The sequence below is a fragment of the Pelodiscus sinensis genome, chromosome 4 (genome assembly GCF_052426305.1).
Source record: "Pelodiscus sinensis isolate ZL-2025 chromosome 4, ASM5242630v1, whole genome shotgun sequence".
In the NCBI taxonomy this organism is placed as follows: domain Eukaryota; kingdom Metazoa; phylum Chordata; order Testudines; family Trionychidae; genus Pelodiscus; species Pelodiscus sinensis.
The window spans coordinates 69,997,511-70,023,189 of record NC_143055.1 but is presented as its reverse complement, the minus strand read 5'-3'; the positions used below and the strand labels follow the sequence as shown (position 1 = coordinate 70,023,189).

Below are 25,679 nucleotides of genomic sequence, written 5' to 3'. Positions count from 1 at the left end.
TGGACCCCACAACTGTGGAACTCTGGCTCTGGCTGCAGAGCTTGGGACAGGAGCAGCAGCCACGGAACTCCGGCCCTGGCTGTAGAGCTTGGGGACTGCAGTAGCAGCCATGGAGCTCCGGTAGTGGCAGAGCTCCAGTCCCAGCTGCGGAGTTCCGGCCCCAGCCACGAACTCTGGTCCCGGAGGCAGCCAGGGAGCTCTATCCCTGGCTGCAGAGCTCTGAACTCAATGGCAACCATGGCTGGGCAGGCAGCAGCAGCCAGGCTAGGTTGGAGCCCTCGCTGGGGGCAGCAGGACAAGCACGGGCTATGATGGGAGGGACCTCCCCTGGTCCGGCATTTGGGATCAGTCAGGTACTGAACAAGGGAGGTCCAACCTGTAGCAATTTTACAACAACAATGCAATAATAGCAATAAGAACACAAGAATGGCCATACTGGGTCAGACCAAAGGTCCATCCAGCCCAGCATCCCGTCCACGGACAGTGGCCAGCACCAGGTGTCCCACAGGGGGTGGACTGAAGACAATGATCAAGCGATTTGTCTCCTGCCATCCATCTCCAGCCTTTGAGAAACAGAGATTTTGCCACTCCTTACCCCTGGACAATAGCCCTTTATGGACCCACCTCCATGAACTCAACTAGCTCTCTTTTAAACTCTGTTATAGTTCTAGCCTTCATAGCCTCCTCTGGCAAGGAGTTCCAGAGGCTGACTGTGTGCTGTGTGAAGAAGAACCTTCTATTAGTTTCAAACCTGCTACTCATTAATTTCATTTGGTGTCCTCTAGTTCCTATATTATGGGAACAAGTCAACAACTTTTCTCTACTCACCCTCTCCACACCACTCATGATTTTATTTACCTCTATCATATCCCCTCAGTCGCCTCTTTTCTAAATTGAAAAGTCTCAGTTTCTTTAGCCTCTCCTCGTTTGGGACCCATTCCAAACCCTTAATCATTGTAGCTGCCCTTTTCTGAACCTTTTCTAATGCCAAAATATCTTTTTTGAGGTGATGAGACCACATCTGTATGCAGTATTCAATATAAACTAATATTTACAGTTTCAGAGGGGTAGCCAAGTTAGTCTGTAACAGGAAAAACTTAAAAAACAACAAATGGTCTGGTAGCACTTTAAAGACTATCAAAACATGTAGATGGTATCATGCGCTTTCTTGATCATAGCCCACTTCTTCAGATGACCATTTGTTGTTTTTTAAGTTTAACATTTACAGAGCACTTTTCATCCAGAAATATGCCAGAAACATCTCAAACCACACACAAGAATAACTCCATCCTCTCCTGAAATACTGCCTCCAGTGTGTTGTTCAAAAACTGTTTAGTCAGAAGCCAAAAACTAAACAAATTAGGACACAAAGTCCAGTAGTTCAAAGTCAAAGTATAAATCAGTGCACTTCATATGTATCCTGTTTTATTTATATCCACATTTAAAGATGTAACTGAATATATATACAGATGGTACATGTAGAAAATGTAATTTTCTAAACTGTATAGATGCAATGAACAAGTATTAATGTTAACTTTTAGAAGAATTTTGAAATAAACTAGAATTTAGCCATGGAAGAAAGTCATATTTAAATAATTGTTTTCAGGAGAAACTCCCTACTCACTGGGATCATGATCAGGAATCAATATCTAACAGACCATACTTATCCAGCACAATTCTCTCTTCCCACCCATCATATGCCAGTTTATTAGAAGACAATCAAACTATAGCTCTTAGCACACACGCTGCTTCCAATATTCTTTGTGTCTCAAACTTGATCAGCACAATGTTTTTACACAACAAATGATTTATAAATTAATCTTAACTGTACGCTGGTGGGATTCTCTTTTTAAACTCAAGGAGGTATTAATTTTGAGGGATGGAATGGACTGCTAGCTAATGTGGTGAAGCCAAGCAGCAACAGGAGAGTATGTATTTATGAAAAACAGTGCCTATATAGAAAGTACCATAGATAATAGATATGAAAACAGTTGTGTGAAAAATTTTCTAGGCAATATAGTATCTTTTTCTGCTTGCAGAATGGCTAGAAGCTGATCACCATTTCCTTATATTTATTTGGTATTATAAGTTAGTTATTTTTAAAAAAACACCTTATTTTTAGATTCCTAGCAAACTGATTGCAGTTTGAGAGTATGCAAAATTCATTATTTGATATTTGTTGTTTAATTGCAACTGGTGCAACAGTCACACAGTAAGGCCAGAACAGATTATCTCAAAATCAACAACCCAAAGAGAATTTGATTCTTTCAGACTGAATGAGATGAGCAATTTAGAGGCAAGCACCAGACAAATCAGATTAGAGAATGAGAAAACTTTAAATGTTTTTCTTTCTGAGCCATAGACCACTTCCCCAAAGCATCCTTCGTATAGAAGATCATCTACTGTAAGATTTATTGGCTTGGTGTAGAAATTGTTTAATTTTTTTATTATTGCAGTTATAAAACTATTGTGGGTGGGATTTTGGCTCTTGTTGGGAAGACTTGTTTAACTCACTAAACTGCCTCTGTATCAGGAATTTGGAAAAGGTTATGAGCACTGGACCAATGCCATGTGAGGCACTTTCTCAATACTTATAAAATACAGCACTCTTATGGTGTCAAGTTTTTATATGCACTCAGTGAAGGGTTTGAAGTGTGTTTAAAAGGTCTTTATACTTCAGAACTCTAGGGCTATGTCTACACTGCAGGCTTTTTGTGCAAGAACTGTTTTGTGCAAGAGTTCTTGAGCAAAAGGTCTTGCGCAAGAGCATGTTCACACTGCCATGTGCTTTTGCGCAAAAGCATCCATGGCAGTGGGGACACTCTCTTGCACAAGAAAGCTCTAATGGCCATTTTAGCTATAGGGATTTCATGCGAGTGTAGATGCTCTCTTCTGGAAGAGTTTTTGCAGAAGAACTCTTCCGCAAAAGAGTTTTTGTGTGAGAATGCGCCAGTGTAGATGCAGCCCTACAGTATACAAAGACAAAAGGAAGTAGCTTAGGCCATGTCTAGACTGCAGGCTTCTTTCGGAAGAAACTTTTCCGGAAGAGATCTTCTGGAAAAACTTCTTCTGAAAGAGAGCGTCCACACTGCAAAAGCGCATTGAAAAAGCGATCTGCTTTTTTGAAAGATAGCTTCCAGTCAGTGTGGATGCTATCTCGCATTTCAGCTGTGATTACTATGGGTGGAATGGCCACGAGGGCACTGGTGCTTTTTCCTTTTTCCTCTTCTTTCAAAAGAACTCACTCTTCCCTGTCCACACGCGCCTTTTTCCAAAAGAGCTCTTTCGGAAAAAGGCTTCTTCCTCGTAGAAGGAGGATTACCAATATCGGAAAAAACCCTCTGTTCTTTCAATTTTCTTTTGGAAGAATTCAATTGCGGTGTGGACCTAATTGAAGTTTTTTCAGAAAAATGGCCATTTTTCCGAAAAAAAAACTCTGTAGTGTAGTAGACATACCCTTAGTTACGTATTTTAAAAAATTAACAATAACATAATTTGGTGAAGGAATATATTTTTTTACCTCAGGAAGTGTTGGGTTTTTGAGGGTCCTGAGTGATTTTAGTGGAATTTTCTGGTCAATACAGTTTTTCCATAATTTGAGGTATGAACCTAAAAATAGCAAAAAGTGATTTTTCTGTGTAAATCAAGTATATCATTGAATTAAAGTAGTTAATTTTTTTAAAGTCCTTTTCCAGACAGATTTAACAAGGACTGTATTTGTTACTGATGTCTCATGCAAAATCAGAAATTCTGTAGTTCATTCCTCAGTTATTTCAAAAAGCTGTATTATTTGCTATAATCCATCTGCCCATAATTCTAAATGACTGAATATACTTTGTTCAAACCTAGTTTCAAAATTCACTTTGTGAAAAGATCTGCTTTAAAAAGATTCAGAACAATATTGAGGAAGTTATGGGAAAATGAAAAATGGTTTCAAATGAAATAATATTTTCACTAACTACAGTAGTGCTATTATGCACATAACCATATACCAGAGTTGCACTGTAATTGTTGAATGAGATAATTTCTAACTAAACTATAACTTCACTATCAAAAGATAAGTTCAGAGCACTTTTGGTGATCTATTCACGTTTACATTTCCAAGGCATTCATACCAACCAAGAGAATATACACGGTACTGTGGCTTGTATGTCATTATAAAACTGCAGATTTTTGGAAGGAGACTTTAATTTGCTAGATGGCTTTCATTTGCTGTCCTCATATAGCTTCTTTTATAAGCTCAGCCAGCCTCTGAAAAGCCTACAATGAAAGCAGGATGGTTAATGTTCACATCCTAGCATTAGCTAGTTAGGCAATATGCTAAATCTGCAGTATAATTTCTAAAACTGCTACGACAGGAGCACCCAGCAATCTAAAGGCTTAGTACTTTATTGTAAAGCTTCATATTCTCTATTCATTTTTATATTAATAGTGCACTAAGTGTTTATTTCAGAGGAAGTACTCCCTACTTTCTTAACCTAGTATGTTTTCCCAACATACAAAAACAACAAGAAATGGACTAGTTCTGTTTATTAATCTACAAGAGTATAATCATTTTATTACATGATATCTGTAATCCAGTGGGCATTAATGAAGACAACCGGGAAGATTCTCATAGCTACATCAGCAACACAGAGGGATAAGAGAGAGAGATAATGAGGAAAAAATTGAGGGGGATGTTGTAGAATTCCAAGTCAAGTGCAATACCAGCAAGATACAATTTGACTAAACATAATGTAAAATTCTTTAGGGAGTGATGAAAGGGATGACCAAAGGAGAAGCACAATTAACATCTGCTACACACCTTAATGACTGAAGGAAAGTAAGACCAAAGACATAAAATTCTTGAGGCACTTGAAAGAATGTACATTCAGTGACAAATATAACTGTTATAGCCAAGAAGTTCCTAAATAGCACAGCTGAGTTCCTTAATCATGAAGTAATAGAGAGACTGAATTAAGGAGAGACCGTCTCCAATGTGCTACAGACTACTAAGAGAAACTGAATGCGAGAGTAGTTGGGAAGCCTAACACAATCACCTTGAGTTTGTTTAATATGGAATTGATACAAAGAAAACAGCAGAGGAAAAGGAATTAGATTTGAGGATGGCAAATTTTGGGAAATAAGGTATGTGGTCATTGCTCTTACTCAATAAGTAGCTAAATTTGCATTAACTTCAAGGAGAGCTAGATAAGGAATAAGTAATTATGAGAAAGGCAGGTGCATTTTAAGAGACACAAAGGGTACGTTTAGACTACATGCCTCTGACGACAGAGGCATGTAGATTAGGCTACCAGACATAGGAAAATGAAGCGGCGATTTAAATAATCGCCGCTTCATTTAAATTTACATGGCTGCTGCGCTGAGCCGACAAACAGCTGATCAGCTGTTTGTCAGCTCAGCGCGGCAGCCATGTAAATTTAAATGAAGCGGCGATTATTTAAATCGCCGCTTCATTTTACTATGTCTGGTAGCCTAATCTACATGCCTCTGGCGACAGAGGCATGTAGTCTAGACGTACGCTAAGATTCAACCCACTACAATTCTTCTAAATAAGGAGGTTTCAGATGTACTATTCAAACAGTACTTACCAAAACAAACAAATGCCTACTGAAGTGAAAAAGAGGGAGATAACTACACAAGATATATAGTTGGTTAAAACTTGCAGGGAAAATGGAGAAGAACAACAATTACTGCATGAGCAATATTCTTTTCAGAAATTAACAGCAAGTCATATTGCTCTCACCTGATCCATCTGGGCTGGAGAAGACACAGAAAAAGAAGCTCTGACGTAAGAACTAGGAACTGAGCTATCAATGTTAAATGCTCCCCCAGGAACCATTAACACCTAGGAGAAATAGATTAGCCATTTAGTTACAAATGTCTTCTTAAAAATTAAATACTGTACCTCACTGCAGAATAATGGTCTCACAAAGCGGCTTAATCTATTCCTTCATTCCACAAAGGGAAGGCAGACTACAAAAACTTGGACTCAAATCTCACAACAAAAAGAACCTAGTTTTCTATAACTACAGGCAGGTTCTATCCTATTCTTGTATTTTATGGGTATCAGAGCAGTTCTTTAGGTTTCTTTCTGGCTGACAGCAGATGTTTTTTATGTAAAAATGGTCTCTGCAAACTGTTACATAAGAGAAATTAAGTGTGGTTTTATTGAAGGAGGGTTATTAGAATCTGATACTGTATACCTGATCTGCAGTCCTAATGAATGCACAGTTGGAGTTGCATTCAATATCTATTACAATAGAAGTTTATTTAACATTTCCCTCCTACTACATTTTAAGATCAATAGATATTTTTCCTACTTGTTTCTTCAAAGCTTTTTCCATAATCAGCTGTTGTGTGTCAGAAACTCCCTTAATTTTAATCCATAGGAACATGCCAGCAGCAGGAGCATGCCATTCTGCCAGGCCTGGAGAGAGAAAACAGAAAAATCAAACAGATATGCTTTGTCCTTTCTGCAATGGATACCCCAGAGACACAAAAACACAGTGAAATCCTGGTGCCAGTCAAATCAATGGGAATTTTGCCATTGACTTCAAATGAAACCAAGATTTCTCCCTATCAAATTTAACGTTCCCCCGACAAAACGAATACAGATGTAATTCAGTAATACTAAGACTACTTTGCTTTATGGTGTTTCTGAAAATGGATTCTCTAGGTTCTTCGAGTTGGGCAGTCTGTAATTCAACAAGTGTATTAGAGATACGATAGGCTGATTTCTGAAAAAGCAACGAATCACATTGTGTAGTAATCAAACATTCTATTTAAATGCAGCTTCTTTAGTAGCATAGCTACCATAAAGGTTGCTTGAGCTGCATAACGTAGGCATGGTCAGAATTTTTTTCCTTTTTATTTAAAATGTTATGTTTTTCCTCATAAGAAAAGAAGAAGGTTTAGGTAGGACATTAGGAAAAACTTCCTAACTGTCAGGGTGGTTAAACACTGGAATAAATTGCCTAGAGGCTATGGAATTTCCATCTCTGGAGATATTTAACAGCAGGTTAGATAGACATCTATCAGGGATGGTCTAGACGGTATTGGGTCCTGCTGTGAGGGAAGGGAACTGGACTTGATGATCTCTAGAGGTCCCTTCCATTTCTAGTGTTCTATGATTCTATAAGGGCTTGAAGACTAGGAAGGGTGCCTCTACAGAGCAAAGTTACTTTAGAATAACAGCCATTATTCCGAAATACAGGCAGTCCCCGAGTTACGCGGATCCGACTTATGTCGGATCCGCAGTTACAAACGGGGCCCTTCCTCTCCCTGGTCTCCAGCAGACCAGGGAGAGGAAGCAAAGCGGCGGAACACACTGGCAGCGGACAGGGCTGTCCGCTGCCCACGTGCTCCGCGGCTTGGCTCTGCTTTGCCCCCGGTCTGCAGACCAGGGGGGGGGGGGAAGCAGAGCCAAACTGCGGAGCACGTGGGCAGCAGGACAGCCACGGCGCGTCTGGGCTGTCCCGCTGCCCCCGTGCTCCGCGGCTTTGCTCCGGACACCTGTGGTACAGCAGCTGGGGCGCTGCCAGTTGGTCCCGTAGCGCCGCTCTGGGCGCTACTGGACCAACCGGGCAGCACCCCAGCTGCTCTGCCCCAGGCGTCCTGATTCAGCCACTGCTGGTCAGTTTCAGCAGCGGCTGAATCAGGACGCCTGGGGCAGAGCAGCTTGGGTGCTGCTGGGTTAGTCCAGTAGCGCCGAGGAGCGGCGGCGCTACTGGACCAACCCAGCAGCACCCCAGCTGCTCTGCCCCAGGCGTCCCCAAGTCAGCCGCTGCTGAAACTGACCAGTGGCTGACTACAGGAAGCCCCTGCCCCGGGCTTCCTGGAATCAGCCGCTGATCAGTTTCAGCAGCAGCTGACTTGGGGATGCCTAGGGTTCTTACGTTGAATCTGTATGTAAGTCAGAACTGGCGTCCAGATTCAGCCGCTGTTGAAACTGATCAGTTTCAGCAGCGGCTGAATCTGGATGCCAGTTCCGACTTACATACAGATTCAACTTAAGAACAAACCTACAGTCCCTATCTTGTACGTAACCCGGGGACTGCCTGTAACTACGAGTGTGTCTACACAGCAATTCCATTATTTCAAAATAATTTTGAAATAATGGATGGCTTATTCCGACTTCTGTAAACCTCATTTCACGAAGAATAACACTTACTCCAAAATAGCAATTTCAAAATAAGGCATGTGCAGACACGCCATTTCTGCTATTTTGAAATAGCCCCTCACAAGGGATATTCTATGTTATTCCTGTTTGGGCTCTAAATCGACATAGCATGTCTACATTAGGGAAGCCTGCCTTGGACTAATTTTGAAGCTTCCTTGCAGCATAGATGTGCCATTTAGAAATAAGCTATTTCAGAATAACTACTCCAGAATAACTGTGCAGTGTAGACGTAACCAAAGAGTAGAAAACAGCACAGAAAGGATTCTTACTTTAGAGTAAGATTGCCTCTAGGTACAATTCATACAGTAAATATGATCAGTTTCTAGCTGGACAACAATCCCAAACGCAGCTATGTTTTTTGGTTCCAGTTCTACTACATTTGTACATTGTTTGAACATATTGATTTGTTTGTTTCACTTGCCATCTGCCCCTGTTCCTATTAGGGTATGTCTACACTACCCTGCTAGTTTGAACTAGCGGGGGTAATGTAGTCATCCGCAATTGCAAATGAAGCCCGGGATTTGAATTTCCCGGGCTTCATTTGCATGAAGCCGGCCGGCGCCATTTTTAAATGCCGGCTAGTTCGAACCCCGTGCCGCGCGGCTACACACGGCACGGAGTAGCTAGTTTGGATTAGGCTTCCTAATCTGAACTAGCTGTACTTCTCATTCCACGAGGAGTACAGCTAGTTCGGATTAGAAGCCTAATCCGAACTAGTTACTCCGTGCCGCGTGTAGCCGCGCGGCACGGGTTCGAACTAGCCGGCATTTAAAAATGGCGCCGGCCGGCTTCATGCAAATGAAGCCCGGGAAATTCAAATCCCGGGCTTCATTTGCAATTGCGGATGACTACATTACTCCTGCTAGTTCAAACTAGCGGGGTAGTGTAGACATACCCTTAGATACCTTTGATCATTACCACAAACTTAATTATAAACTTACCCTACAAAATAAAAACCTCTCTCAGAATACTCCAAACCGTCAACTTGCTAGTTATGTCAATCTTCATAACACAAAAAGCCAGTTACTTCAACAAGAGGAAGATTTTCCTGGCTTAGCCTTTTCTGCCAAATGGCTTTAGCAGATGTATTTTTTTTCTTTAATTTGGCTGGATAGGTGAAGGTCTTTTTCCGTTAGATACTCATACAGCCCTCATCACTACGGTTTTTGAGAATCTCAGAAAATTAACAATGAAAACAAACAAAATTCTCTTTCCTCTTCATATACAGTAGCAGCTTGAACGGTAGCAGAATTCTAAAGGTTTTTTTTGTATTGTTTTCTCCTTTTCTTTCACCCTTGCTTCCCTCTCTGACAAAACTGCGAGAAACAAGTAGGATCAGCATTTGGTTCTGAGCTCAGTTATGCTCAGGAACACTCTTTGCTTTTGAGAGACTGAGCTCCGTGGGAAGATAAGAGGGATGTTCCAGTGGTCAAAGTGCTAGTTTGGGACATGGCTGCAAGACCCAGGTTCAGTTTCCAGATCAAAGGCTATGTTTACACTAGAGAGCTTATAGCAGCACAGTTGTACTGATGCAGCCACATTTCTGTAAGATCTTCCACGTAGCTGCTTTATGTCGAATGGAGAGAGCTTTCCCATCAACAACATCATTAAACCACCCCCAAAAAGCCGCAGTAGCTATAGTGGTGGGAGACGCTCTCTTGCTGACGTATACTGTGCATGCTACCACTTAAGCTGACATAATTTATTTTGTGCTGGGAAGTGTTTTTTTCATGTACCAAGCAACATAAATTTTTCTGACATAAGTGGTAATGTAGAAATGGCCTAAACATGGTTTCCTGTGTTTCCTAGCACAATTCATCTGTTATGTCTACACTGCACTAAACATGTATTCTTAACTTGGCTGAAAGCTACAAGGAAGATACATTGACTTGGTTTATAACTCAGGTTAGCAGTTTGAGTTCAATCTCAGGATTCCCTATAGACTGTGGCTTTTCGCTCTTGCTAAATTGCTGTGTTTTCATGGGTATTTTAACTCAAGTTAAGAACCCTTATTTTTGCAATGTAGACACTCCCAAAGTCCCTGGGCCTCAGTCCTCCCTCTGTAAAAGGGGGATAATGCTTCTTTACCTCAAAGGGGAGCTGTAAGGATAAAGAGGGTGAGGCTCTGTTACTATAATAGGGGCCATATAAATACCACAGATAAATGGGCTAGGTCCAGCTCCTGTGAAAGTTAAGAACCATAAATCGAATGCTGAGGGCAGCTCCAGATGGTGCCTGTACTCCTTGTAGTTGTGAGGAGTAAGGGAAGCCAAGAGCATTTACTCCCATCGGTCTCCCTCTGTGAAGACAGCCAAGCTTGGGTTAAGGTAAGCTGACTCCAGCTATGAATTTTACATAGCTGGAGCTGTGCACCTTAACTCATTCTTCCAGCTCTCGTGTAGACCTGGCCGTAGGATATATCTAGACTGCAACCCTCTGTCGACAGAGGGATGCAGATCAGGCAGGTCGACAATGCAAATTAAGTGGGGGATTTAAATATCCCACACCTAATTTGCATAAAAAAGGCTTTCTTTCTCGACAGATCCCCCTCTAGACTGCCACTTTTGGCTGACAAAGTGCTGAGTTGGTGGCCATTTTTATGCAAATGAGATGCAGGATATTTAAATCCTTGCATCATTTGCAATGTCGACCTGCCTAATCTGCATCCCTCTGCCAACAGAGGGATGCAGTCTAGAAATACCCTTAGTAATTATTTTTGAAAATAGAGTTGATTAACAGGAGTCAGAAAAAAACAGATTGAAAATATATAGCTCTGTTGGCATTCACTAACCTTTTAACCATTTGTTTGCTGCAGCAAGCATTGCATCTCGCTGGACCCTGTAGAATTCCACTACCCTGAAATAGATATAAAAATGATCACCCTACCTAAAACCACAGATGGTTAGGTATAAATAACTTTGTACAACAGTCATATGACTATTACAGAACTGTGCAGAAAATGTTATGTTGTCCAGTGCTGCAGGAACTTTGGGCAACATTGCTTCATCTCCCTATGATGCTACTAAACCAGGTGCCAGCTCTTGCCAAGTCGGTAGGTGTCAATTGAGCATGGACAAACTCACAGCTGAAAACCAAACTAATCCACCTGTTTTGTTGAAAATAAATATAAGTATGTATTTAGTGTTTAGACTAAGAAATGCTTATAAGTGGCAACGTGCATTAATCCAACTTGTAATGCCCATACCATATGAAAGTATGTACATTTTGTTTTATAACTTTGAAAATACATCCTCTGAGTTTGTGAACCCAGGCACAGGAATCATCCCCCCTTCCCTCAACCCCTCCTCCCCACTGCATGCATGTATAATGCATGCCAAGATTAAATGGGCCATTAAGGAACACCATAATACAAAGGACTGGTGAATAGCTCTATCATTAGGGTCTGACAAATCCACAGATATCCGCTTTATATCCATGGGTATCCGCATCTGTGGATACATGCAGCTCATTATTGTGGATATGGATACAAACTTTGTATCTAGAATCCTGCAAATTTGTGGAGATCCATTTTACATCCACTGGTATATGCATCCACTGGTGTCAAAGCAGATATCTGCGGCTCATTTTTGTGGATGCAAATTTCATATCTGCACAGGGCTCTATCTAGCATAACTTGAAACTGCTTATGTGCACGGGAGATATCTCATGGACTGGAAGGCTAAGTGTAAAAGACTAAGTGGGATAAAAGGAAAACTTAATTTCTTTGGTGTTTGAAAACACAGGGGCTAGAGATGCTAAATTAGATCCTCATGGCCTACACCTGGGTCTGCCCTGAAAAACATTTTGAACTGACAGATAACTACATCTGTCAACTTTAGGAATTATAGCTGGCAACTCATCTGTATATATGTTTGCTTGCTTTAACCTGTAAATAGCTCCTATTTTCTTTTCCTACAAAATAAACCTTCAGTTAATTTATTACAGGATTGGCTATAGGCAGGGCTCGACAAATATGAAATCTACTTGCTTGTGGCGAGTAGATTGCAACCTGGAAGAGCCGGGTTCACACGATCTGCACATGCGGGTTCGGCGAGCCCTGGCTATAGGCACTGTCTTCAGTGTGAGATGTAAGGCACAAATTGATCTGAGGTATGTTATGGATCTACTGGGATTGGCAGCAACCCTGAGTATTTGGTGTGGGTTTTTTTGGTATGTTTGTAAGTAATTCTTTATCACGAAGTCCAAATTGTTCGGGTGACAAGATAAACTGGAGACTATGAATGTCAGAGTATAACTGAAAAACCATTTAACTGATAAACTGATGCTTATCGGTTAATAGTCTCAGGCTGTGTCTACACTATGGGGTTTTTCCGGGATACCAACGATATCCCGGAAAAACTCTGCTACATCCAGGGAACGTGTCTGCTCTTCTGCTTTTTTCTGCGGAAGAGCAGATACGCTCTTTCGGAAGCCCTGTCGTCTTCCTCTCACAAGGAAGACGGGCTCTTCTGAAATAGGAGGCTTTTCCAAAATTGGCCCATTGTAGACAGGCCAAATTTTTGAAAATCCTCTTCTGAAAAAACGATCAGAAAATTTGCGTACCTTTTCCTGACAGATCCCTGTACTGTAGACATAGCCTCAGTTATACTAAGCCAGCTCCCAGAGAGGCAGCTTTGCCGTGGCAGGGCAGCAAAGCCACCTCCCAGAGAGCTGAGCGGGCAAGGGCTGGTGGCAAGTTTCTCTCTAAGTGGTGCAGCAGCATGGCCTTGCAGCTACTTAATGAGCCCTGCCTAGGGGCTCAGGGCTGCTGAACACATAGCTGCCTGGCTCGGGGAAGGGCACATCTCCCTTGCTTACAGCAGCATCTCCCACACTCACTGCTCTGTACTCAGCACCAAGCTGTAGCTGTAGCTGAGGGAGAAGTGCCCCTCTCGCAGTCAGGTAGCTCCGTGTGGGGTTCCTCTGGGCAGGGCTCATTAAGCAGCTGCGAGCTGTGCTGCCACCCCGCTTAGAGGGATCCCTGGCTGGCAGCTCTGCTCCTGGGGGGCTTCGCTGCAGGCTCTGCAATAAAAAAGCTAAGTTTTACACCACAAGTAACCGTGTAACCGCTGAAAATCTCACCCTCATACATGATTTTTAACATCTCTACTGGAGACCCCATTGGGGCTGCCTGTGACTCCATGTAAAGTGATCTAGGAGTTCATAATTGTTATTGGGTTAGTGAAATCTAATTACAGAACATGCCACCAGTTTGGGGTATTTGCTCCGAGACAGGCATTCACAGTTGTGAGCCACTCCAGACAGCACAACAATCCCTGTAAACATTATACTCAGAGGCATGACAGTAATTAAAAGAGACCCAAACCCCACAATATAGTATATTGAATGCAAGTGGATTACCTGTCTACATGCTCCAGAAAACCCTTTTCTCCCCACTGCTGAAGAAGCTGTGCAATCATAAGCTACAGAAATAAATCACACAGTAAACCCCGTTACTTAAAAAAGGAGTCAGGTCCCAAGCAAGCTTTTAAAATATTAAACATCCCTCAAGGGCAGAGGTCAAATCACTGGATACCCGGAGCCACTTCTTCCTTCACCTTCAACCCCCTCGGTAAGTACAAAAAGTCCACCAATAACAGGCAAAGGGCCATTAGGAAGCCTGCACTATAGGTGTCTCATGGGAAAATAGAAATATTAGGAAGAAGACAAATGCGGAAATTTGGAAAGGGAGGAACATGCTAGGGGATGTCAAATAGGACTAATTGACTATCCAACAAGCAAACGCTTATCTGATAGTCGATAGGGTAGTCGACTAGTCACTTCCCTGACTTGCTGCCTCTATCAGAAAGTAACTGAAGTGTAACTGAGGAGCTCAAAAGAAAGTCCAATGTAAGCTCTGGGTAGACCCTTACAGTTGACTGTACTGGAGGGAAGGGCAGTGTTCAAGAATGGGACAATGGTGATGTAGACTCTGGGGAGGGGCATATCTCATTCTATCCCAACTCACCATCTGAGCACTGCCTGAAAAGGAAGGGGCAATGAATAGCAGGCTACTTACACAGCACAAGCAGAGTTCACCAGCAAGCCACGCTGACCTACAGGCACAGCATCAAATAACAATTCTAAATACTCTCCATTTATTCTGCAGCTTTTCAGGTTGGGATTTTCCAAGGAGCCTGAGGCCTTAGACACACAGTTCACATTAACCTTTAACTCCATTAAATCTTAATAACCTATTACATAAAAGTAAAGGGAATCTTATTGAAACACCCTCCAGGAAAAATTTAGTCTTCCTCTTTGCAGTCTTCTTCTCTTGGAAGATTGTGCAGTATAAATCTTCCTGAAACCCATAGTGGAAAAATGACCAGGGATTATAAAAGTCCTTTGTCTCTTCTCTCAGTTCCTAGGTTAAAGAAACCATGTTTTTAACATACATGATTTGGGCAATGCTCTCCCATTATCCAAGACAGTACTTGCCTGTGTGAAAGTGCTGGTATGCAATGTTGATACCTGTATATGTAGAATAACTCTGTCAATGAGTGGTTTGGGGCCTGTTAAAAAGCCTATTCTCAATCTAGAGGGAAAGGGAAAAAAAATCATTACTACAGACATCTACAGTTCACAATCCTTGAAATGATATCAGCAGGATATCTGAGCCAAAATATGGCTAGAGTCCAAACAGCAATTATGTAAAACTGGAACCTTAACAGATCTGTTCCATGTGGGTATTCAGAGTCACATCTGCTAATCTGACAGACAAAACCAAATGCTTTTATAGTGTTACTAACCCTATGCATTCAAAAATTGTGACTTATGACCAAGAAATCCTAAAGACTGTCTTAATACAGGCTGGACATCCCTGGTCTGGTACCCTTGGAACCAGAGTAGTTCCGAAGGAGGGATTTTGACAGACAAGGGGAAGTCATTTCTGGCCCCTCTGCCACCGGCACCCCCAGCCCAGTTCTGATCTTGGCCAGCTCCCAACCCGCCACCAGTCCCACTATCCTGCCACAGCAACCTGCGGTCCCAATACAGTGGCTATCAGCCCCACTACAGCAGACTGCCGTTTCACTGGAGCCTGCCGGTGTTCTAGACGCCCTGTCACCGGCTAAGTCAGACTCCCGTGGCAGGGCTGTAAAGCCACTGGCCTCCTTACAGTCAGCTTGTCTGGGTTCCCAGCCAGTGTTCGCTCTAAGCTGCACGGCAGCACAGCTTCACAGGTGGTAAATGAGCCCTGCTCAGTCAGAGGCTCAAGGCTCCGTGCAAGGAGCTGACTGACTGGATGGGGCTGATAAATCACCTGTGCAGCTGTGCTACTGCACAGCTTAGAGGGAACACTATTTCTGGCCCACACAGGGTTCCTGTCTCTGGCTCTCCAGTCCAGCAACATCCATGGTCCTGCCAGACTATGGATCTTGTCAGACCAGGGAGTCCCAGTTGAGAGAGGTTCAACCTGTAGCCATGAGATTATTTAAAAAATATGCCTTCAATTATTTTAATCTGACCAGTATTTTCTGAGCTTTTAGTGCACACCCTGGTCATACTTTGAAACTTTTCTCTGCAATCATAACAACTAGGAAAGTATAAGCAAGCTGGGATTCTCACAATGCCTGTAGTTTATAATGGTTGAGTCTATCAGACACCAAAAGGCATGAAGACTGCACCACGGGGTTTATTATTTTTACTTCCTTGTGGAACTGATATTAAATAAAGAAAGGAGAATGAATAGGATTGTTTTTGTATTCATAAACTAAAAAAAGCTTCATTCATGATGCCAAAAACAAAACAAATCCCATCTTAACTCTGCTTCCAAGTGAAGTTTGCAATGAGAGGAAAATAGAGTAAGTTTACACGTGTCTTTGAATGAGAACAATGGAACTCCATGTGCAACCCTATTTATGATCATACTAGCTTATTTCATTCGATTTTAAAGGAGAGCTCTGTGATGGCGCGTTGGGGTTTTCCCATCTCCTGCACCCCCGTAATGGCACGAACAGACTCCACCAGCCAGTAGAATAGAGGTGTTTATTGCTTCTCCAAGATACAGCACAGCACAGATGTAATCTGGTTACAGGGCAGGCCTAGGATGTCTCAGCCCCTCTTGAGATGGGGAAGACTGGGCCCCTAAATTCCTTTCCTTAGGCTGTCTCCTCCATGCTCCCAGACAGAAAACTAACTCACTCACTTCTAGCCCTGCTCCCAGCCAGGGCTCCACTCCCCTTCTTCCGCTCCCTCAGAGATAACTCGTCAGACAGGTTTGAAGCCCCTTGCATAATGACTCAGCCAGTGGAGGTCACTCACAACCCAAGCCTAGCAACCAGCAAGGTACCCACACCACCTCACAAGCTTACAACATACGAACTGCTACGATTCGTTAATGTAAGCTAGAGACAGAAAATCAGGACTGAGTGCATGGTGTTATGTGTTGAGAGGACAGCAGACTTACAAGCAAAAGATGGTGGTTGAAGGAAAGATGCACAATAACTGACTTCTTACTCTAACTCATGGTAACCCTCATTTTAATAGGAGTAAAGGGAAGTCAAAGGAAGAGTGTTCTTCCTTCAACAACTTCCTGCTGTATAGACAGCACCAAAAGTCAAATTAAGCTATTTCGACTTTAGCTACACAACTGATGTAGCACAGGTTGCACAGCTTAATTGGACTGTAGCCCTGCTGTGTAGACGTACCAAGAGAGAGTAGGAAATTAGCACATTGTGAGCAGCTAAAGATCTCAGTGCACTTTGCAACAGTGGGCAAGTCACTATCTGCATATTACAGCTGAGAAAAATCAAGGCACCGAGAAGTTGAGTGACTTGCCTATGGTCACAAAGTGAAGGTGCAAAGTTAGGACTAGAATCCTGTGTCTCTTGACTCCCCAGCCTGTGCTAACCAGAAGATAACAGTCTAAAGCTGACCTTACCCAGAGGAGAGAATTTTAGAGAAAGAGTCAGTCCTGATAACTCGACCATCCACATCCATTGAGAGGAAGGTTGGAGCCCAAGGCTTGAAGGAAAGAATGAGAGTTTAAAGTTCAAGTAGTTAATAAGTCTTACAGTAAGGTGCAATGTACTTATTACTAACACAGACTTCAGTAGTTCTTGAACCAAGGGGTGATATATCATATGATAGTCTTGGCTTTGGTGATGCACATCTAGTGACAAAGTCACTGCCTGACAAATTATTCTGTTTGGAGTAGCACCCTCTTGTGGTGCAATGACAGTGTGATCTGAAGGTCAGGAAAACCAGTCAGAAACCCTTCTTCTCTAACCTCTTGGCTCTGCACATGCTAGGTGCTGGAGTTTCTAAGGGGTACTAAAACAGGAGGTCAGAACAAAATATCCAGTTCTCCAGTAACACTTTTACTGTGCGTAGGGGAAAATGTCCTTTGATGTTTTCCTCAGAGGCACTCCTCAACCTATAGTTTCCCTTTAGGCAAAAGCAGAAGGCATCCCTCAGAGTTGGGGATTTAGTAAGATCAACTTGCATAGTTCAGCACGGAATGTAACTCCTAGAGCAGACAATTATCTTTATCCCCAAACACTTATAAAAGAGTTCCATGTAGGCATTCAGTCCTGCTAGCCCAGGCCCATCAGACTCCTCCTCATCCCCTTCCGGACTTGCAAGACTTGTTCCAAAAAGAAAAAAATATTAAACTCTGCTCATTCCATCGACGTACTCAATAGCCAGTATTGGTGAAGGGAGTGATGTTACTCCCTCTGCAAAAATTGATTTTAAATTAGAAGTTATGTATTTAATTGAGGAACAGTTCACCTCTCCCCTTCACCCATATCCATGTGCTGGGAGACCCAGTTACATGTAGAGCTGAGCACTCCTCCCCCCGCCGGTGTGTAAGGCAGGGTGCAGCTGTGGCACTATTCTCCTTATTCCTGTGATCAATCTCCAGCAGTTGAGATTTGCTCAAGGAGCATGGGTGGAGACAGAATGGGCTGCATTGGATGAAGGCAGAGATCAGAAAGAAACGGCAATACAGCCTCTATTACTTTTCTCATGTACTGCAGCCCACTCTAACGGGAGACTGGCTAAAAGGAGTTCCTGCTAGCACAGCCCTAATGGAGTCAGTAAGAATTTTTCTCACTTAAAAACGGAAGAATTCGACCTACTGTAATTGACAGGAACTGATGCAACGTGATGGCTGAAGAGCCAGGTAACTGAAAATGTCATGACTGAGTGTTTACTAATAATGCTTTAATTTAATCTGACAGTCTACTAAATATGGGTAGTATGTAGTTTGAGCCACAATTGTACATGTATTAATTCTCTCCTGAATGAAAAGAAATACTGATATCATGCAGTATAAATGACAGCTTACCTTATCAAACTGAAGAAAATAGTAAGGATCATCTTCTATTACAAGGAAATTATATTGTCTTGCAAGCTAGAAAATAAATTAAAATGAAACGGTAAAAGTTTATTGAAACTGAATAGAAACAGTCACTATGTAATCCTAGCTACAGTAAAACTCCATTGGTCCGGCATCCAATGCTCCGGCACTCCTGATGGTCTGGCACCATCGGGAACCTGGAAGTGCTCCAGGCAGCCGGACAATTGGAGATGCTCTGCACCCGGATTCCTGATTCAGCTGCTGCTGAAACTGACCAGCAGCCGAATTGGGGAAGCCGGGGCAGAGCAGCTGGGGTGCTGCCCAGTTGGTCCCGTAACGCTGCCCCTCAAGGCTGCGGGACCAACCTGGCAGCACCCCAGCTGATCTTGGGGATACCTGGGGAAGAACAGCTGGAGTGCTGCCGGGTTGGTCCCGCAGCGCCGAGGGGTGGCGCTATGGGACCAACCCGGCAGCACCCCAGCTGCTCTGCCCCAGGCATCCCCGATTCAGCCGCTGCTGAAATTGACCAGCGGCTGATTCCGGGAAGCCTGGGGCAGAGCAACTCTGCTCCGGACTTCCTGGAGTCAGCTGCTGATCAATTTCAGCAGCGGCTGACTTGGTGACGCCTGTGGCAGAGCAGCTGGGGTGTCGCCAGGTTGGTCCCGCAGCACCGAGGAGCGGCGCTATGGGACCAACCCGGAAGCACACCAGCTGCTCTGCCCCAGGCATCCCCAAGTCAGCCGCTGCTGAAACTGACCAGCAGCGGCTGAATCGGGGATGCCTGGGGCAGAGCCGGACTATCGGAAGGGAGGGGGAGTTATGAGGAGTCTGGAGTGGCATCCCTTCCACCTCACCCCAGACACCTCATAGCCCCCCCCTTCCAATAGTCCAGCATATCTGATAATCCGGCACCCCCTGGGTCCTAAAGGTGCTGGATTATCAGAAGTTTACTGTACTTATATTCATTGCTCTGTATGCCAGTCTCTGCTCTGTTGATTCAGCATACTAGGATTATATCAAGAGTCGCTTTCAAATGCTAATTTACCAAGTCATGTAATGGCAAGAGTACGTGAACAGGTAAATGTGGCTACAATAGGGCCAAACATTTCAAAAACTGAGCGCCAAGTTCCACATGCAATAATGTGCCCATACAGGCAGGCCCCAGGTTATGTACAAGATAGGGACTGTAGGTTTGTTCTTAAGTTGAATTTGTATGTAAGTCAGAGCTGGCGTCCAGATTCAACCGCTGCTGAAACTGACCAGCGGCTGACTACAGGAAGACCAGGGAGACGCGGAGCAGCTTTTCTCGCCCCGGAGGACGCGGGCGGCGGGACTGCGGCACATCTGGGCATCCCGCCACTCGCGTCCTCCGGGGCGAGAAAAACCACGTTCGTAACTGTGGATCCGACATAAGTCGGATCCGCGTAACTTGGGGACTGCCTGTATTTGAGCATGGTCTGTACTACTGCATGCAGAAATAAGCATATGCTGATTACCTGCAAGTCTGAATGGCACTTTTGGATACATTTGTATGCATAGACAAACACCTGTCAGAGATGGTCTAGATCAGTGGTTGACAACCTGCGGTCAGCAGATTGCATGCAGCATGTCAGCGTAAGACAGTGAAGGCCGCCAGACAGATTGTTCACCTTGCATCTGCTTGTATGGCAACCTGTAGCTCCTATTTTCTGCAGTTTGCCATTCCTGACCAATGGGAGCTGCAGGAAGTGGCCTCCACTTCAAATAGTTCCCATTGGCTGGGAATGGCAAACTGGGGCCACAAGGAGCTGTGTGGAGGCCATACCTGTGGAAGCAAGGTGAACAACCTGTTTGGTAGCCTACTAGCAGCTTGCCCTGATGAGCCATGTGCGGCCTGCAAATTGCAGGTTGCCCACAACTGGTTTAAATAGCACTTAAGTCTTGTCAGGAGTGCAGGGGACTAGACCAGATGACCTCTTGGGGACATTTCCAGTCCTATGATTCCAGGGACCTTAAATATTATGCTTTTAAAATAATGCACTTTGAATATTTTCTCTAGCCAAGTGGTTACTTAGAATGTCAGCTTAAGCAATTTCTATGCATGTTTCTTTTAAAAGATACACTGAGCCTAAGGGTTATAGTATACATTTTTTCCCCTGTGATAGAGAATTATTATAGAGAATTCCATAAAAATATGAGAGGAGTAAAAACTGTCCTGCGTCTCAATGGCCATGTGATCCTGAGAGCAACCGTCACTGTGTTGTCAAAGAGTACATCTGTTGCCTGTGGTCCTCAACTTCTACCTCATTAGAGTTGGTTTTTAATCTTGTCAGGACACTTCTTTAGACTTGTACAAGGGCTCAGTGAGTAAACATAACACGTAAGTCAACATAATGGTTGGTATGATTACATTGGACTACAATTTACTACCCACACCCAATAGATTAGCACAATCATGCAGGATAAACAAGAAGGGATTTGGGATAACTAGAGGACAGATTGATATGCTAATGTGGCATGATATTTTTAACAATATCTACCATTCAGTTGCTTGCAAGATGTGTTGGTATTATAGTGCAATTCCTCTAACTGAAAACCTCCCATTTTTACATTCCTTACAAGAAAACTGTGCCACCAGGCTCTAACTGCATACCTGGTATATCTCCTTTTTACGGTCAATTGTCAATGATGCTCCAGTGGGATTGCCACCATTTGGAATGGTGTACAGGAATTTGGGAGTGTTGTTGTATTTTCTGACATCTTCTGGGCTCCACCTGGAAAGAATTTCTTCCAGGGCTTTTGGAATAATACCATGTTGGTCACTGGGAACATTGATTATGTTGCAGCCTAATGGTTTTAGCTGTTGATTTATGGAAAAACAGAACAAAACAAAGAAAACAGGAGGTGAATCTCAATTACTGTCGGTAATTCTGAAATTAAGATTATGTCACTGATGTTACAGAACCTCAGCAATGCAGTGTCTTCACTTCCATCTAGATTTAACTGGCCAGTTTTAAATCAGTTGCATTGATTTCAAACTTGATTACCTCATGATTCAAGGGAAAGTTTCTCTGGACATACTGTATAACCCTCAGAACACAAGTTCACCAGATCACCTTGTGTTGCCAATATTTAAATCCAGTTATATAGACTTTGATAAGGAACTAGGTCAGTCCAAGATAAATTATTATTATATGCCTGCCTATGAGAATCAGGCACATGGCATCACATCTGAAGGAGCCAAGAAAGTCATCATGGATTGTACACCAGTAGAATTTCTCACATTTCAACATTCCAATGAAAAAATACAGATGAGCCTGAGGTCTCTGAACAGGGCTATTTCATTTCTTATTTATAATTAGAATGCAGTTAGAGAGGAACTGACAGAAATATAAGCTGCTCTCCCCTGGCAAAGGAAAGAAGAATAACTGCTCTGAAGGGCTGTGTCTACACTGGCATCCCTTCCAGAAAAGGGATGCTAATGTAGCACTTTGGAATAGGCAAATCCGCGGGGGAATTAAATATCCCCCGCGGTATTTGCATTAACATGGCTGCCGCTTTTTTCCGGCTTGGAGATAAGCCAGAGAAAAGCGCCAGTCTAGACGTGATTCTCTGGAAAATAAAGCCTTTTCTGGAGGATCTCTTATTCCTACTTTCAAGTAGGAATAAGAGATCCTCCAGAAAAGGCTTTATTTTCCGGAGAATAACCTCTAGACTGGCGCTTTTCTTCGGCTTATCTCCAAGCCGGAAAAAAGCGGCAGCCATGTTAATGCAAATACCGCGGGGGATATTTAAATCCCCCGCGGACTTGCCTATTCCAAAGTGCTACATTAGCATCCCTTTTCCGGAAGGGATGCCAGTGTAGACACAGCCACAGGGTATTATGTTTAGCAGTGATTCAGAGATTTCAATAATGTTAGTGATAACCAGGGACAAATAGCAATGTGCAAAGTTACGGCAAAAATTAACAAAAGTCCCTGTAGTTTTATTTCTATAGAATTCCTATTTTGTACTCTTTAGCTCTGTATTTATCAGGCTATAAATGGACTGTTATTGAAATAATAAAACCTTCAATAAGTGTATGGTCCCACAGCATAATCAAATAAAAAATATAGCATACCACATAGTACTACTCAGATCATTTTTTGGAATCTGGTAAAGCTGAAATATTAAGCAATGCAGGATTTATTCCAGCATTTCCCCAATCTGTATCTATTAAGCATTACAGGGCTATATTGAATTCAACAGGTGCATATTACTCCATGAAAGCTAGTGTCATTTAAGAGTTACTTCTCTGACTTGCTCTCATTGTCTCATATGCTGGGAGATCACTTGCATATACGTTCCAGGCCCGTCCCCATTTTATCCAATTACAGACACAGAGCACTAAATCAGGTCATTAAATAATTAAGACGGGCACATTCAGAACCTAAAACATGAGGAAACTCACTGATCATATACTTGCATTTAGACTGACTTGAATCAGAAAGATTTCTTCTCTTCTCCGTATTATGATTCTATGTAGAAATCTAGGCTTATGGTGAAGTAGGCCCCAGGAATAAAAGACTGTGTCATGGGGCAAACATTTGCTAAGTGTCTAAATTAGCATTTACAACTGTATTAGTTCACCACTGCAAATTAATATAAGTCGAAATTCAATAAAAAACTCTAGTCTGAATGACAAGTTAGATGTATTTAGCAACAGTGAGATGCAACCCATACTTCATAAGAATGTATTGTGTCCCAAGTTGGTGATTGTTGTAATTTTCACAACTTTTCATAGTTAAACACTACTCACAGCAGCTAGAGTTCCAGGATAAGTGGGTGCATCCAAAAGGATGTTGTCTCCAGGGTTAATAAGCATCTCAAACACCTACAAAATGGAAATGATTTACTTTACAAAACAGTACCATTTTACTACACATTCTGCATATTGCTCAAGGATGTTAAAATGTGGTTAATTGACTAGTTGATGAAATTTCCATCGATTAGTCAATAGGCACTTCCGCTGGGGCTCTTGTACATTTCAAAGGAGGAATGCGGAACTCCATGTACAGCCTAGGACCAGCGGGAAGTCCCGCTGACTCTGGGCTCCATGCAGCTTTCCTGCTTTGAAATGCACAAGAGTCCCCAGCAGGGTCTCTTGTGCATTTCAAAGCCGTGGAGCCTGGAGTTAGTGGGGGATTCACAGTCCCTCACTAGTCCTGGGCTCCATGCAATGCTGCCTGCTGCTAGGAGCCTGGGGTCAGCTGGGGACTCCGCAGTTGACCCTGGGTTCTCTGGCACTTCCCCGGAACTCGGGGTCAGCTCTCCAGCTGACCTCGGGTTCCGGGGAAGTGCTGCGCTGAGCCCGGGATCAACTGGGAGTCCCCAGCTGACCCCGGGCTCCCCTGCACCTCTGAAAGGCGCAGAGGCAGCAGTTTCAAAGGGGCAGCCGCTGCACAGCTAAGATCAGCTGGGGATTGATCCCAGGTTCTGGGGAAATGCCGCAGGGAGCCTGAGGTCAGCTGGGAAGCCCCCAGCTGACCCCAGGCTCCACGGCTGCCCCTCTGAAATTCCAAGGCGACATTTCAAAGGGACAGTCCACAGCACAGCTGATCCACGGAAACCCCCCCCTCACATTTAACATTCTGTCGTATTACAAAAGAAGTTTCAGTTATAGAAAGGGTTAACTAGCCAGGGGTGGTACGGTAAGTATCTGTAAGAAGAACAGTCAATCAAAAACTAATTTACTTGGAACAATATCCTACTGCAAACCTATCTTATTGGACAATAAAAGCTACAGTGCAGCAAGCAACTCTAATTCAATTACAATATTACATTCTTTTACTAAACTCTTAGAATCCTTTGCTACAGGATTATTAAAGAAAATGTCTTATGATACTTTCTCTTTTCACTAATAAAGATCCTAGAAAATTTTGTGAAATCATGGGAGACGATTAAGCATGACAAAGTTTTGCCCCAACTTCCAGTAACTTTCTCAGATATGGTACTTAATATATCATTTCCTTAACAAGCCACTCTTAATAACTGTAATCCTTGAGCAGGTATACTTTTCCTATGCAATGAAACGAAATTCAAGTGACTGAAAGTAAACTTCTATTTAAAGCAACAGGTAAATTACATTTAACAGAAGCCAGAATGTATTCTGGTTTTAGTCTTACTTTAGACAAGCCTTCCTGGCTGCCTGTGGTAACACATATCTCCATTTGGCCCTGTTCAGGACTGTAGTTGGCAGTGGGAGGACTGTGGAGACTCTTCTGTAAATCCTTTAGCCAGGACAATAATTCAGGAATTCTGAAACACAGATTTTCTTGCTCATCATTATAATCTTGATTTACAACTTACTACTGTACGGCTGTTTTAAATCTCTCTCAAATTTAGCGTAAATTGCCACCCAAATTGTTTCTCTGTTACTCTGCCCCAGGGACTCAAGAGCAGCTGGGGTGCTGCTGGGTTGGTCCTGCAGCCCCGAGGAGCGGTGCTATGGGACCAACACGGCAGCACGCCAGCTGCTCTGTCCCTGGCTTCCCCGATTCAGCTGCTGGTCAGTTTCAGCAGCGGCTGAATCGGGGAAGCCAGGCGCAGAGCAGCTCCAATTGTCCGGCTGCCCGGAGCACTTCTGGGTTCCTAATGGTGCAAAAGACCTAAAAAAGAGTCACCGTGGCTTAACCACCATGTAAAAGAAGCAGTGAGGGACAAAAAGGTATATTTTAAGAAGTGGAAGTCCAATCCTAGTGAGATAAATAGAAAAGAACATAAACACTGTCAAATCAAGTGTAAAAATGTAATAAGCAAAAAAAGATTTTGAGGAACAGCTAGCCAAAAATTCAAAAAGAAATAAAATGTTTTTTAAGTACATTAGAAGCAGGAAGCCTGCTAAAAAACCTGTGGGTCCCCTAGATGATTGAGCTATAAAAGGAGCAATCAAGGACGATAAAGCCATTGCGGAGAAACTAAATGATTTCTTTGCTTCAGTCTTCATGGCTGAGTACATTGGGGAGATTCCTGAATCTGCACCGTCCTTTGTGGGTGATGAATCTGAGGAACTGTCCCGGATTGAAGTGTCATTAGAGGAGGTTTTGGAACAAATAGAAAAACTTAATGTTAACAAATCTCCGGGACCGGATGGCATTCATCCAAGGGTTCTAAAAGAACTCAAATGGGAAATTGCTGAGTTATCATCTGTGGTTTGTAACCTATCCTTTTAATCGG

At 43.0% G+C, this 25,679-nt stretch overlaps 1 protein-coding gene across 5 annotated transcripts in view; it reads right to left on the bottom strand.

Moving 5' to 3' along the window:
• Nucleotides 1-1,408: 1,408 nt before the first annotated feature.
• Nucleotides 1,409-25,679, bottom strand: part of AADAT (aminoadipate aminotransferase) — a 30,044-nt gene continuing 5,773 nt past the window's right edge. For all 5 annotated transcript variants that reach the window (XM_006111669.5, XM_006111668.5, XM_075930199.2 and 2 more), the window contains exons 4-14: nucleotides 24,629-24,761; nucleotides 23,263-23,337; nucleotides 21,118-21,324; nucleotides 18,474-18,539; nucleotides 17,064-17,146; nucleotides 14,621-14,717; nucleotides 13,544-13,605; nucleotides 10,974-11,038; nucleotides 6,324-6,430; nucleotides 5,747-5,848; nucleotides 1,409-4,260 (exon numbers count right to left, since the gene is read on the bottom strand). In XM_006111669.5, the coding sequence (XP_006111731.1) occupies nucleotides 4,219-4,260; nucleotides 5,747-5,848; nucleotides 6,324-6,430; nucleotides 10,974-11,038; nucleotides 13,544-13,605; nucleotides 14,621-14,717; nucleotides 17,064-17,146; nucleotides 18,474-18,539; nucleotides 21,118-21,324; nucleotides 23,263-23,337; nucleotides 24,629-24,761 (1,039 nt within the window). In that variant the 3' untranslated portion in view covers nucleotides 1,409-4,218. The remainder of the gene's footprint in view (nucleotides 4,261-5,746; nucleotides 5,849-6,323; nucleotides 6,431-10,973; nucleotides 11,039-13,543; nucleotides 13,606-14,620; nucleotides 14,718-17,063; nucleotides 17,147-18,473; nucleotides 18,540-21,117; nucleotides 21,325-23,262; nucleotides 23,338-24,628; nucleotides 24,762-25,679) is intronic.